Source organism: Ricinus communis, chromosome 6, assembly GCF_019578655.1.
Source record: "Ricinus communis isolate WT05 ecotype wild-type chromosome 6, ASM1957865v1, whole genome shotgun sequence".
Classification (NCBI taxonomy): Eukaryota; Viridiplantae; Streptophyta; class Magnoliopsida; order Malpighiales; family Euphorbiaceae; genus Ricinus; species Ricinus communis.
The window spans coordinates 25812736-25828927 of NC_063261.1; the positions used below are offsets into that span (position 1 = coordinate 25812736).

Consider the following 16192-nt stretch of genomic DNA (forward strand, 5'->3'; position numbering starts at 1 on the left):
CCCATTTTTAATAGTGCATGGAGCCTAACCCCCTCTTCCCTTCACTATCTTAAAAGAATTGGTTGGTTTTTCACCAAAACTATTTTATATTCTCCAAGGCAGCAGAGAGAAGTGTTTTAGAAGGAAGAGATTTCAAAGAGTGCAACCCAAGTTAGTTAGAAAAGAAAAGTGCATGAGGGCACAATTCCCTTTCCATGTTTCAATTACCTTTTTAATACTTTGAAGGCCAAAGAAAAAACAGAGTATTTTTAAAGGGATTGATGCAGAAGACAAAGAGTACATTTCAAGTCAGTTAAAAGAGAGTGAAAGGAGACTGAAGCCCATCATTTCTTTTTATTTAGTTTAGGCCCAAAATAAAACTAAGTTTCTGTTGTGCAGTCACTTTTATTAACTTTCTCTAACCTTTTTCTTTTAATAAATTTTTTTGATAATCACTTAAAATAATAATTTATCATTTTAGATCCTATAACTTAATACCTCCCTTAGGTTGTAAAGCCTTTACCATTTTGAGGACATTTGTACCCCACTATTGATATTGCTTTCCACACAGGCCATTGCCATGTCCCCAAAGAATTTCTCCCTTCCTTTTTTTTTTTTTTTTTTTGCTTTATTGGGTTTAGAAGATTGAGGATAAAATTGCAAAGTAGATAGAATTTCCAGTTCATTGACAGGTAACAAATTTCCCTGCATAAAGTCCAGAAATATTGATGGGAAGAAAACTTCCAAAATAGCAAGCTAAGGTTGATGCAAGGAAATACTTTTTAACCAAATTGGACCAGAAATATATAATTTTACAAAGAAGCTAGAATCAAGATTGTATTGTTTTTGGACTAGGAGTTAGTTCTTTGGTTATGAATTTTGAATTTCCCTATTATATCATCAAAAGTCTCATATTGAAATCCTACCAAACTATTTTATTTCTAAAGGCTATTTTGCTTATTTTAGGATATAAAAGTATCTTAATTGCATTTCTATTTTCTTTATGGTCTAATATATAATACAACAGTGTTTGAGTATAGTCTATAAATCAAATTCTTTTTTTTTTAAATTTAAATTATATATTTATCATTTGTATATTGTCTTTATCTTTCTTTATTTTCAATGCTGTATTGTCTACCCATTAATTAAGAAAACACATAATTATGAAATACAATATATTTTGTTTAATATTTTTTTTGAGTTATAAATGAAAAAAAATAATATTCGAATTTGAAACGTTGCTCAAATTGAAATATGCATCTTTATAAAATCCTAATTGATTTTTCTTTTTTAAATTATGATAATAATTGTTTAAAGAAAGGGAAAAATAATGTAAAAAAGATACGTGAGATATTTGGTTTGATAGATAGGGTGGCACATTTTTCTTTCCTTCCCATTTGATTTACTCCAAAATAGAGAGGAAGGAAGCAAGCAACACATTTTTTGAAAAATAGAAATATGTGCTACTTGTGGTTCCAATTCCACAATTGGTGTGCCACTATCAAGTGCATGACTTACGGCCGAAACCCTACCTCACCACCACTCAACCCTAATTCCTACATATACAATTACAATTACAGCTGCCCTTTGAATTAATTATATATCAATTTTCTGGTTTTCCTGCCTAAATTTTAACATTTTCTTTCCACTACTAGTGTCATTTGAGTTCTGATTTCTTATATAACGTAACTATTTAGTTTTTATGATATTATTTTAAAAATTAAAACCCGAATCCAAAAGAAAAATTAAAGGCATCGCGTATTTAATCATGACAAAAGAGAGTGTTAATTTTTTATTTTATAATATTTTATCTGTTGAAATTGAAGAAGTAGGCAAGTTTGAGATATTAAGGAAAAGAAAAAGTTATTAAATTGCTAATTTAAGCTAAATAATTGAGCAGAGATTGTTGCCCACCTACGGCAATTAGCTACTGCTAGTTGAAAATGTAAACAAGCAAATTAGAGAAAATCTATTTCAAAAATATGATTAACATTTCTATAGTAAGTTAAGCCATATATTTTTCTTTCTTTAATCAATGCGCTAATTATTAGTTAATTTTTTTATTTAAATTTAATATATATATATATATATATAAATTAAATTAAGATATATTTATTAATTTTAAATAATAAAATATATATTTTAATTATTTAATATTAAAATATAAAATATATATATAAATGCATATTATAGAAGAAAAAGTCTTATTTAATCGAGTAGATGGGTGCCTAGTGAAATTAAAAATGTGGTGGAGATCACATTTTTCAAGAGAATGAGAAATAACCTTAGCTATGTATGTCTGACTTCTGAAGTTAAAGGTAAAGATTAAAAAAAAAAACAACAACCGGCGGTTAAAAGCTGACAAAATACCAGAAACAGAAACAGAACAGACTCAGACTCATCTCTTTTCTTTGTTTTCTGTACTTATGAACAGAATGAGTCCCTTCATATCGAGACCCAGGAACCAATACTGATCATTGCAAAGCAAAAATATTAAAATAAAATAAAAAATAACTTTTTAATTTAAAGCACCCAATAATTGCAAACTATCTTAAATATATACTATTATTAATTATTTATTTAGGCGTATCATATTATTATTATTATTATTTTAATTATAAAATTAAATTAATAGATATAATTTAAGTAAATTTTTAATATTTATATTAATTTATAAAACATCTTAAATATTATTTTTAAATATTCTTACTTTTTTAAATTTTTAAATCTTATAAATACAATAATATAAATTTATCTTAAAATTTATTTATTAATTAATTTTAATATTAAGTATATTAATATATCTATTTAATTGATATTATTATTTTTTAAAACTAAAAATTAAATATATATTAAAAAATTAATTGATTAAATATAATATTAAAAATATTATAAAAAATATTATTTTTTAAAATTAAGATTAATTATTTAATCAAAAAATAATTTAATAGTTAATATAATATTAAAAATATAATTAAATATATTATTTTTTATGATATAATTAGTATTATTATTAAGTTAGAAAATTATTTATTAGTTAATATAATATTAAAATATAATTAATAATGTTATTTTTGAGATTAAAAATTTAGAATTATATTGAATTAGGAATATAACTTATGAATTAATAAATTAATAGAAAAATTATAAAATTATAAAAAATTTAAATGTCATATGTTACAAGTAAATACACATATTAAAATAAATTTTTTTTATCAAAAATTAAATATACACATCAAAAAGTCTCATAAAAGTAAATACACATATATACTTTCATTATTTTATAGCATTTTTTAATAGTTATTTTTAAAATTATAAAAGTAAAAATAAAATAAAATGACTTCTATATTAATAAGGCCAAATACATTCTATATAATAAAAGAATTTGCTTTCAATTTTATTTATTTATCTTATTTTTGTCTCGTATATTTTATAATTTATTCATTTTAATTTCATATAAAATCTATAAATTATTATTTAAGATATTATATATATATTTTATAATTCATTATATCAAGAAACTCATTTAATAAAATAATAATATTTAATTCTATTTTTAAAAATAAATTTTAAAATATGATAATTTACCGTAATTTTTTAATTTTTTATATATTTATTAAATAAAAATTATAATATTTTAAATTAATTTCATAAATTTTTTTAAAAATTTTATATAAAAATATTTTAATATATAATTTCATATAAAATTACGTATCAAAATATTTTATACAATTTAATTTTTATCCTATAATTTTATTCAATAAACATATACAAGTATTGCAATCTCACAAAAATTCACTATTTTTATATATCAGTCTTATTACTAAAATTAATAAAACATTTAAAACAAAGCAATTACCTTTTAAAAACAAAACTATATAAAAAAATAAAATAATAATGTGATAAATCTTTTAATAACATAATAAAATATTTATTAATAAATGTTTTAATAACATAATAAATCAAAGTTGATATAATAATTTGTCAGTACATAAACTTTTAACATTCTTTCGATATTTCAGACCTTAAAAGGAAAGAATCCCCCATTACCGGCTGGACTGAACTTTTTCATCTTTTTTACTGCAATCTCTTGACACCGGTTATAGAGAGTGGATTTTACCAGTGAAAGCGTAAAACTAATAATAATAATAATAATATCAGAGAGCGGTGGAGGAGGGAGGAGGAGGAGGAGGAAGGAGTGTGGGACCCGTGTTGGGGGGTAATGAGAGGAGAGAGAAGACTTCAACATCAAGACAGTGAAGGAGGAGGAGAAGAAGAAGGGTGGTGAGGAGCAAGAGCAAAAAATAAAATAAAATAAAATAAAATATTAATTTTTTTTGTTTGGTTGAAAAGAAAAAAAGACAGCTAGCAGTGAAGGAGGATGCTCACCTACCATAATCCCTCCCAATCACTCACTCACTCACTTGCTGCTGCTGCTGCTACTACTTCCCTCCTCCTTTTCCTTTTTAGCCTCTCCTTTCTCTCCTCTCTATTTTTCCTCATTTCAAACACCCCCCTCTCTCTCTCTCTCTCTACTCTACTCTCCCTTCTAATTCTCTTCACTTCTACTTCTTCTCTGTCTTCAGCAAAAGGTACTAGTTACATTTTATATGTTAGACTTGTGCTTTCTTAGTTCTAGACTCAACTGAATTATGATGGATTAACAACAATAGATTGGTTTATGAGGAAAAAAACACTAACTTTGACCCTTTTTCATTCTTGGGAAAAGAAGAGTTGGGATTTTTGAGCTAAGGTTTGGCACCTCTGCATTTCTTGGTTTTCTTCTAAAACTGGGGGGATTTTTTTTTTCTTTTTACCAATTGAGTTGGCCATTTGCATAATAATGTTTTTTGAGGTTTTTGTTGTTTGTTTACTGAGAAACAGTGGGCAGGAGCAAGTGACAATTTAAACCCCTATATATATTTTATTTGTTTTCAAAAGCAGGGGTATAATTCTGCTTTCCTTTTTACTTCCCTTGGTTTTGTTACCAAATAAACAGAGGATTTATAAGGAAAATCAAAATCTCCTGTCATTGCATACATAAATGGAGCACATTGGAAGAATTTTCATGGAGGAGAAGAATTTCTCATAACTGAATTTCTTTTCTTTTTGCAGGAATTTGGAAGTATAATTTCTAAGTTTCCAGTGTTAGGAACTTGAAAACAGAGGAATCACCTTCAACATTTTCTTGGAAAAATATCAAAAGGTATGCTTCAAAATTGTGTTTCAATTCAAAACTTTCTCGAACCCCATGAATTCTTTTTTCTTTTTTTTCCTTCACTCAAAGAAATGCTGTTTTTCTTGAACCAGCTTTTTGTTAGAAACCCCATTATCTCTATCTTAATTTTCTCATTCAATTTCAATTACTTCAAATTAGCATTTTCTCAACCCAAAAAAAAAAGAAGAATTCTTCCGTTCATTTCATCTTTAGCATATATAAAAGCAAAGCTGGATTATATCACTTATTGCTCTTTTTTGACCTTTCTTTAAACATAAACAATCACTTTGGTAGCCAGCTGGCCTTCATCCACTAAAGTTAGTTGCACCACATTAACATTTTGTAACAGTTTTAACAATCCAATTTTCCATTCATTCAGAGAAAAGAAGAAAAAGAATTCTGATTCTTTTGAAATCTTTCTTCTTTTTTCTCCCTTCCTAGAAACACTATATTTCACTTCAGTATGTTCAAATGCATTTTTTGAATTTTTGAATTGATATTTTCTTTTTCAAGAATTAAGAATTCCTCTAAATATTTACACTCATTGCATGGCCAATACACCGAAATAGAAAAAGAAAAACAAAAAAGAATCGTTCTGATTTTCTCACATTTTTTTTCTCTTGTCAAAAATTTCCAGGAAAATCTTAGTAGTTAAAAACAAGAATTATCACCATGATTGGACCAACGAATTTCATCGACGAAATAGATTGCGGCAGCTTCTTTGATCACATTGACGACCTTCTCGACTTCCCTACGGACGATATTGACTCTTGTCTTCCGGATTGCACCAACGCCGTCAATGTTAACGGAAACGTCAACTCGTTTCCGAGTATTTGGTCGACTCAGTCCGATTCACTTCCGGGTTCCCACTCGGTTTTTTCTAGTAACACCAACAATAATAGCGCCTCTGATCTCTCCGCCGAGTTGTCCGTTCCAGTAAGTTTTAATCTTAGCCGTTGGATTTCTTGATCATGACGTCATTGTTTTTATATGGATTCTTAATCGGGATTGACAACATGTCCGCGTTATTTAGTTCAAAATTTTTTGAAGATTTTTAATGATAAGGGTGTTTTAGTCAATTTGCGGGGTCTAGGGGGTCTCCGGTAATTTACTATTATTATTATTATTATTTTGTTTTTTTTTGAATTGTCGGCGATGAGGTGGATTTGGACTATATGTTAAGATAATTATTGGTTTAGTTATGGAAGTCACGTGGCTTTGTCATGTGATCAACTTTAAAAGTGAATTATTCTCATGTGCAAGTTGTTAGTCAAAATTGAATAATTATATGAATAATTTTTATTACTGATTTTATTGGTCTTGGTGGGGGTAGAGCTGTAATAGTCTGATTTTATTGCAATTGGGTGTTGGTGGGTTGATTAATTTGGTAAATATATAGAGATTGAGCTTGATTGTGATTCAATGTTATGTACCAAACTGGTTACATTTTTGAATCAATGGAGTACATTATTAGCAATTGAATTTTGAAATTATCAGCTTCTAATTGAAATTTTGTTTGTAATTGCAGTATGAAGATATTGTTCAGCTTGAATGGTTATCAAACTTTGTTGAGGATTCCTTCTCTGGAGGAAGCCTTACAATGAATAAAGAAGAGTCCACTTCCATTAACAAGGACTCATCCCATCATCACCAATTTCAAACCTCAAGTCCAGTTTCTGTCCTAGAAAGCAGCAGCTCCTGCTCTGGAGAGAAAACTGTGCCTCGCAGTCCGGAAATCATTGCCTCTGGTAGGCGTGGACGTGCTCGTAGCAAACGTCCTCGCCCTGCCACTTTCACTCCCCGCCCAGCAATGCAGCTTATCTCGCCTAGCTCTTCAGCTACCGAAACACCTCACCAGCCTTTTGTTGTCCCTAAGGCACCTTCGGATTCTGAAAACTATGCTGAGTCGCGCCTTTTGATCAAATTACCTAACAAGCAAGTTGTCCCGGAACATAAGAAGAAGAAGAAGATCAAGTTTACTGTTCCATTAGGTTCTGCAGAGACAAGCCATGATTCATCACCACCACCGCAACAACAAGCGGTCAGGAAATGTATGCATTGCGAGATAACAAAGACACCTCAATGGAGGGCAGGTCCAATGGGGCCTAAAACCCTTTGCAATGCTTGTGGTGTTCGCTATAAGTCAGGCCGGCTTTTCCCCGAATACCGACCTGCTGCAAGTCCAACCTTCGTTCCATCCTTGCACTCCAATTCCCATAAGAAAGTTCTTGAGATGCGGAACAAGGTGGGCGACAAGCTTGTCATGCCTGGAGCAACAACAATAATGACCAACTCGCCGGAGTTTATTCCAAATAACAGCAACCTTGCGATGGATTACATGTGAGGGAGGAAATGGAGAACCGAATTCCGAGTCCCCACCCTTTATGCTATTTGGTTACTGTTAATTTCATTGCTTTGTTAATTGTTTTTTCTTTCTGTACAGGGATGGAATGGGGGAAATAGAGAGCCATAGATGACCATATTTTTAGCTAGTAGAGAGAAAGATTGTAAGGGAACTGAAAAAAGGGTTAGAGCATAAAATGGAGCTTTTTAAGGATAGTAAGAAAGTTTTAGGTGTTTAGTCATGGGATAGGTCCTTAAGGTTATTTAGGTATTGAGATTCTGTGTCTGTCTCTTTCTTTTTTTATTTTTTTTCTTTTTTGTTGCATTCTTTTTGTTTCCTCCCCTTTCTCTTTGATGGGTATTCTTTTTGCAGTTCAATTTGTTAGTAGAAAATTCTGAGATGAGTAATGGATTTTGAAAACTTGTAATGCCTCATCTACAATTTTCTTCCATTCCCTGTTCTTGCTTTCTATAACATTCTTCATTTGCAACTTTTTTGTTTTTTTGTTTTTGGGTCTCTGTTTAATGCTCTAATCAGTGCTAACAGCACTGCTCAGCATCATAGGGAAAAAAAAAGAAAGAGGGTGGGTTGGACATTCTATCTCAATCTTAGGTGAATTGCCTTAATCTTAGTAATTGGTAAGTTACCTGTAATCCTGCTGATTATATTTGGTAGCTTATGCTTTTTAGGTGGAGGAAAAGATTGAAAGAAAATTCTGACAGCTAATGCAAAGCCATCAGCACTGTAGATAGAGGGAGTTATTCAACCAAAATTTTCTATTAGGAAAAGAATGCAACTTGAATTAAACCCTTTATTTTATTTTACAAATAAAATCTGATGCAAGTTTCTAAAAATAATAAACATTGAAGAACATTAGAAACATTTCAACTTGATGAAACATACTACTCAATGCCAGATCATGAAATTATGAAAGAAAGGGGGATTAACAAAGATTTGGTGCAGATTCATCTACCAAAGCCAAAAGATTAAAAAAAAAAAAAAGAGCAGCTGTAATGTGCTGTCACCAAAAAGACCTTTCTTTAGAGGGTCCAAACAAGCCATTACTTCACACATCAAACAAAAATATAAAGAAAAAAGAACAAAAATATAAAGAAAGTTCTTGAAACAAACAAGAACATATTGATTGGTTTGATTCAAATTATTCAAGGAATTCAAATAATTTAGTAGTACCATCTAAATAAAAATTACAAATTTTTAATCTTATTTTTTGATAACGCTCTTTTTATAATTGATGATGGTTTTGCATTTTTTTTTTTATATGAGTATTTTAACTGAGTTTTACATCGAAATTTTTGACACGATTTTTCTAACTGAGTTTTATATCGAAATTTTTTTGATGAGATAATCTTTTTATATTATTTTTCTACCAAAAGTTGAATGAGATTTATTTTCCTCTAAAAAGAAGTTGCAATTTTATAAGGATGAGGGCAAAACTCAATGTTTCAAAATAACCAAATAGAGAAGCATGCTTGGTTGCTTAGGGTTGGGTTAATCATGCACAGCAAAGGTTGTTATGACTTATGAAGGCATTTGGCAACAGGTCTCCATCTAACCCAACACTACCAAATGAATGTAATTATTGATAATAATTAGTATTACATGGAGTAGATACAACAAATCAATTACATTATCAATCATTCTTAAGTTTTACTTTCACAAATTTAAAAAAAAAAAAAAAAGTTGGGTTAAACTTTTAATCATAAGGTGTGACGTTCTTTCAAAGACATGTTTTACGTTAGATATTATTAACATTTTGTATACAAATCTGTTTGATTGAAAAGAAAAAAAAAATGAAAAAGGAAAATTAAAACAGTTTTATGATAAAGACATAAAAAAAGACAATGTACCATTAAGCTTGAATTATGTCTATTCAATCACCAACTTGAAAAAGCTTCAGCAACCTACTTTTTAGTTCTTCACAAATCCAATGTAAACCCTAGAGTTTTATGCTTAATACTATAAGCTTTAGGGTTATATTTTGTAGTTTGAGAACTAAGCAAACTAGAATAACTTTTTGTGTCTTTTCTATTATTATTATTTAAAGTTTTAAAAACCATAATAAGAAATTTGGGTTTTATTTAATTTATATGACATCACTTTTAGTTTTCAATGAAGTTTGTTGTATAACTTGAATTCATTCGGGATTAAAGTTACTTTACGTGTTTGCAGTTAAAAAAAAAGTGTTTTAAGAAAAAACATTAAAAGAAAAAAACAAACGCTTCTTCTTAATACAGATATGAAGAGTCCAAAATCTATCAAAATTTATGTAAAAATTGGTTTTAGATTCATGTTGATTTTCAAAATTTATCATAATTAGTAACAATATTTTTATTTATTTTTCAATTAATTATACTCTAGAAAATTAAAAATCGATATACTTTCAGCAAATAATAAAATAAATTATCTACTAAAACTAATATAGTATAACTTTTAGGAACTCTTTATATACTAAAATTTTATACTATTGGATGAAACTAATTTCTTGCACATTTCACAATTTATGTATTTCATCAATATGTAATTGATAATTCTATAATCAAAAGTGTTATATTTTTATAATGGACATCAATATTCATAATTTATTATAACAATGTTTATTTTATATTCAATCAATTTTTAAATATTTATTATTTTAGTGAAAGATGTTCATCATTTATGATTTACACATGCATTAATTTATTATTGTCAATTTAATAGTTATATATGTATATATATTTTTTTCGAATCACCGTGAAATATTTGTTTTCAGATGAAAATAATGTTGATTCTTTACGAAAGTTAGATTCATTATTTTTGTGATGCATATTGAAATAATTTTGTGATTGATATAAATTCATCATTTATAGACGCAATATTTATTATTTTGTTAATGGATATTCTTTATTAATGAACACCATATTCATTAATATATCAAATAGACATATATAACACAGACATAACATAAATTGTTTTACAGTTAGTAACAAAAAAAAAAATTAAACTAAAGTTATCTTATAAATATTTATATTATGGTACAAATATCTTTTTAATAAAATAAAATTAATAATAAATAAAAATTTAATGTTTAAATAAAAAAAATTTATTACATGTTTAATTAATATAAATTAATAAATATTTAGCACGGATTTTTAATCAACATAAATTTAAATTAAAAAAGTGCGCATCAAATATTGCACGTAATTGTATCTGGAGGGAGCACGTTACAGTATAGTCCGGGTGCAAGATATAAGGCTCCAATATAAAGATGCGTTGTTGGCAGGTAGGTAGACGTGAACCAACCTAAAGCCCACAAATAGCCCAAAGCTCTTTTACAAATAGCGGGGTGACTTTCTCATTAAGCATGGGCCCAAAGAAAATTATATAAATAATTAAATAAATTCACATTTGAACATTGCTTTAAGACATAGTTATTAATTTAAATCATGACATAGTTATTTTTCCTTGCAAATTTTATGAAATATAAGAGATAAATTCACATTTGAACATTGCTTTAAGACCCATATGATAGAAACATTATATAATAACAAAAAAAGAATACATAAAACCATTTAAAGATTGTTAGCTTTAACTAAAATTACTGAAAGAGGAATTGATTTTTGTACTTTAAATAAATAAATAAAAACCAACTTATTAATTTAAGATTGGATTTGGGGCTCTAGTGCCAGAATGAGATGGCCCAGATGACTGAGTGGGCTCACTGAAATAACCCACAAGGTTTCCAGTAAGATCCCAATTCAGCGTCCCTTATTCCATAATTGATAGCATAAAGAGGAGACAAAAATTACCAATTGAAATCATTTTTGTTAGGATTTTTCTTGGCCACTCCCAGTCAGCATATTGAATTCTATCATTAGATGAGATATTTATAAAATTTAAATTATGTATCATTCAGTTAAAATTTAAATATCCTACCTGAATAAATGATCAAAATCATGGGGAATTTTTTTCCCTTTTTTTCTTTTTTTTTTCTTACATATGAATTTTCTGCTTAAGCATGCCAAACCTAAATGTTATATAAATTCCCAAATCCGACAATGTCTCTTTTTTCTTTTTCTAATACTATTCAGAACATATATATAAAACCCACATACAAAATGATTTAATTCGTAATCCTCATGTTTTCTAAAGAATAATTACTACTCAATTATTTGTAAATTACTTGGAAGAAGAACATATTCTATTGTATTTTTCATTATAATCAATGGTGCTATCATAAAATTATTTTGTTTGTAATTTAATAAGGAATTATTCACATTAAAACTAAATATTTATAAGGAAATTACATTATTATATCTTCAAATACTATGTAATATCATAATTTGGGGAAGAAGAAGAAGAAGAAGAAGAAGAAGGAAAGAACCTCCACAGTAGGCTAGTAGCACACACACACTACCTATAATTCTAAGACTATATTATTGGCATAATTAATTAGTGTTAAATTAATTGAGTTCCATTAATAAAGGTTTGACTATAGCTGTATATGTTAAATACTTAATACCAACTTTCATTGGGTTTACCAAAACGATAATTACACACTTAACTAACACACCACCAAGTTAGCTAGTGAGAATAATAAAGTTGGAACAGCAAGACCGCCGGCTGCGGCCACCGGAGCGGCATATCAGAAGCCTCCGGTAACGTGCCGACACGTGTAGTAATCAATGAGGAGACAACCGTTGTTAATGCAAATTCAATGTTTGCCCTACTGCTGTCTTATTTTATAATTTATATATATTTAATTTTTTTCTTATTTATTGTTGTTGTAATGAGTAGTGTTTGGATCACATGGTAGAAGAAGAGAAGACACTGAACCCCACATTTTTTTCATTAAGAAAACATTAAAAACGACATTGCAACCAATTTCCAGGTCAAGATTGCATGGCAATTGCCAAAATACCTTCTTTATTAAAAAAATAGGTTTTGATTGTTATTATATCTCTTTTTTTTTTTTTTTTTTTCTGTTTCTGTTCTTGATTTTCAGATTGACCCTTTATCACCCCCGTTTACTAATCTCTCACATTTTCATCAAGGATAAATGATTCTCATGTATTGAATAAAAGGAAAGAAAAATTGATTGTGAGGATTTTATTGCTAATATGTAAGGGGGCATTGTTGATTCCATTGATTGAATGTTTTCTCCTTCTATTACAAGCTTCGCCATTGTATCATCCGGTCTTCTCTTCTTCATCTTATTTATTTTGAATCTTTTAAACGTTTAAGCCTCGTGAAAGAATTATTTCTAAGTTGTCAGATAAGATCTTGCATATAAATGTTTATTGAACTTAATTTGGATGATAGAAATTTACTTGGCATATCCCATTCTAAGAGGTCATCTTGCCATCTAAATCGACTAACATCCTGAATGAATGATGAGATCGCCTAATGGAAGAGTGTGGTGAGTCCTTTTGACGTTACAGGACCACAATCACCATCTCTTTAAAATGCTTATCATATATCTTTTCTACATTTTAGCATTATTTTCCATGACTTTTTAGAGAATTGACCTCTAATATTACTCCTGTAAAAACCTACGATCCATCCCAGAAGTCAAAAAATGAAATTACATGCTTTGAACACTATTATTACCTTATTCATATACTAACTCAGGTATCAGGGTGATTCCTCAAGTATAGTGCCTAGACCATCTCTCACCTTATCTTAATTGTAAGTTCTCATTGACTTGGACTTAATAACATTCCCTTATGTCATCAATTTACCTAGGTGACATCATTTGGTCCGATGAGTGTGAATACTCTTTTCTTGATTAAGTCTAATAGTTTTTCTGTGGATGTATCCTTTAGTAACAATAATTCATCCTTAACTTGTTCCTTTGTAGTGTGGAAGGGGGAGAAAGAACATATGTCCAAAATAAGCAACCCTTAAATACAATCCTAACCTCCAACCACTACCTTTGCCAAAATTTACTACTTTGATTAAGGAAATCAAAACTACCGTTGCACTAATAATCCTAAAACCCCGAATGCTTCAACCAATTCTCAAAACCAACAACACAAAACACTTTCTAGAGATAAAGAAAAGTGTCCTATAATATCTAAAAAATAAAATAGCTTGCCTACTAACTACAATCCCTCAAGATCAACCAAAGTAGTCCTAGACCTTGAGGACATTTAAAAAGAAATTCAAGAAACTAGCTACCAAGATAGGATTTCGCTTAAATGAAGAAAAGACTTCCTTGATGACCGACCCGCCTTTATCTGAAAGCCTGGTCATTGTAGATTTTTCTATAAAATTCAGACATCCACCTAACCCAAAGTCATATAATGACACTAGTTGCCCTTGGAGCCATATTCATAGGTTTCGAGTGTGATTAACATAGAAACTAAATTAGACCATGTCCTATACAAACTTTTTCCTTCCACTCTAAAGGCAGTTGCCTAGGAATGGTACCATATTTTTCTTTAAGGTACATAAATTTCTTTTCGCTAACTTGTCCTAGTTAGGTTTTTTGTATCTACATACCACCCAAGAAAACTTTCATTGAGCTCTTCAAGATTTCCCAACACCATGGGGAAACATAGAGAAAGTACATTGAATGATTTAATAAGGAAATAATACAAATTGAGATACTAAATACGGAAGTTGCCCGAGCTGCCATGATCGAGGGATACTAATGGCAATTTCAAAAAGGAGTTGCAAGCGTAGATGTCAATAACCTTTTCTTCTTTAATGATCATAACACAAAATCATATTATCGAGGATGGCTTACTTGAATATAAGGATATGTCAGAATTTACAAGAGATTATAGTTATCCATCTAGCTAAGATAAGCAAAATCGGTACCTAGATAGGAAGATTAAGAAAGGCTTTTAGATAAGGATAGGGAAAGAAGATACACTCCCCTTAACAAGTCACCAAACCATGTCTTAATATAGGTCAAGAATCATAGGCATCTTATCGACTAGCCTAGGAAGATGAGCTCACTATTAATAGGAAATCATGACAATAATAAGTATTATCGATTCCATCATGATAAGGGACATGATGCTGGTGAGTGATAACATTTAAAGAAAGAGATTGAAAAGCTGTTATAAATACAAACTTGAGACTAGTTTGTTTAAAAGAAAGGAGACTAAGAAGCCAAAAAAGGTTATTAAAGAGGTGGAAAGAAGAAAGCATAAGAAAAGAAATGGTATAGTTGGTTTGATTTTGGGAAAGTTTAGGAGGCAACTCCTATATAAGAAGGAAATATATGGCCATAACTTTATATTCGATTGATGGAAGTACAACAATTCATATATTTATATGCATCATTATCTCAAAGATGGATATAGAACAAGTATGCTCTCATACTGTGATGCTTTGTTGGTGTAAGGATATGTGCAACAATTACTTAGTAAAATGAATGTTAATGGACTAAGGTAGCTTCGTCAACATGTTGACATTAATCATCTTTATGAAAATAGGACTCAACTTTATAAATTTGATTCATATAACTACTTTATTAGAAGGTTTAGAAGGACGATATGTACTACTAGAAGGTTCTATGGTGTTAAAAATGGAATTAGGAGATGGAGTATAGCTAAGGAATCATGGCATAGTTCATGATGATATATATATTATTTGCTTATAATTCAATAATTAGAAGATCTATTTTACATGAAGCATGTGCATCCACCAATATTAGATATCTAGTGATGAAAATCTCAACCTCCAAAAGACCAGCTAGGATTCGAGGCCACCAGAACGCTGTTTGAAAACTTATTATAATATTTTGAGAGGAGTCTTATGAATAAAACGAGTGGATTCTTTTATACATCTAATAGAGAAAATGGCCAAGCTCGAGGGGGAAATGAAAGATATAGAGATAAAACCTAGAAAGAACATTAGCATTAGGAGTAATCTCTCGAGCGAGTAAAAATTAAAGATGGAAAGAGTCTTGCGACTCAATAAAAATGCATTTGTACAGATCATCGTAGATGTGGTTGGGATCAGTAAAGATGTCATCTACCATAAGATTAAAATCGAACCTACTATCAAGCCTATCATTGAAAAGAGGCGGAAACACTCAGTTGAAAAACAAATCGACATAGTTGGAGAAGTGCAAAAGCCACTTGTTATAAGAATAATAAATAAGGTTTATAATACAATATATGGTTTGCTAATGTCATGTTGGTCAAGAAGCCGAACATGATGTACAAGATGTATATGAAATTTTTTATCTTAATAAGGCCTGCCTTAAAAATAATTATCTTTTGCCAAATATTGACTAGTTATTAGACGACTGAGTAGGTCACTAGCTGTTAAATGAAATCTCTAATAATTTTATATCTCTAACTCATTCTAAGTATAGTTTTATATCTTTAATTTTCGAGAAAACAATCCCAGATACCCCAACCTTTAACCATTTTCGTGAATCTACCCTCACCTTTAAAATGTATCAATTTGGTCCACCATGTTTGCGTCTTGTATCATTCCTACCCACCCGTGTTTTGGCGTGTGCCAGTAATGACATGGCGTCCACACGTGGCTCCACATGTTTGTGTACGTGGCTGAGCATAATGAAGGACCTCAAAAATCACCATTTCATCCTAGCATTTCCCCAATTCTTTTCCCCTAATTTTTTCCCCGGTGAAATCCCCAATTCAGTATTCTAGAGCTTCCAATTTCAA

The 16192-nt window shown here is 29.5% G+C and overlaps 1 protein-coding gene across 2 annotated transcripts; it reads left to right on the forward strand.

The window, feature by feature from the left end:
- Window positions 1-4204: 4204 nt before the first annotated feature.
- On the forward strand, window positions 4205-8031 carry LOC8278089 (GATA transcription factor 8). Of its 2 annotated transcripts, none has more exons than XM_048376024.1 (4): window positions 4205-4571; window positions 5095-5185; window positions 5835-6133; window positions 6726-8031. In XM_048376024.1, the coding sequence occupies exons 3-4, from the start codon at window positions 5870-5872 to the stop codon at window positions 7539-7541; spliced, it is 1080 nt and encodes a 359-aa protein (XP_048231981.1). In that variant the 5' UTR covers window positions 4205-4571; window positions 5095-5185; window positions 5835-5869; the 3' UTR covers window positions 7542-8031. The 2 variants fall into 2 exon arrangements, with proteins under 2 accessions (XP_048231981.1, XP_048231982.1); XM_048376025.1 differs by lacking the exon at window positions 4205-4571 and adding an exon at window positions 4587-4732.
- Window positions 8032-16192: the final 8161 nt, after the last annotated feature.

Coding starts and splice junctions, on each gene's coding strand:
- LOC8278089 (XM_048376024.1), top strand. CDS start 5,870: ATGATTGGACCAACGAATTTCATCGACGAAATAGATTGCGGCAGCTTC. Junction 6,134..6,725: donor CCGCCGAGTTGTCCGTTCCA/GTAAGTTTTAAT, acceptor TTGTAATTGCAG/TATGAAGATATTGTTCAGCT.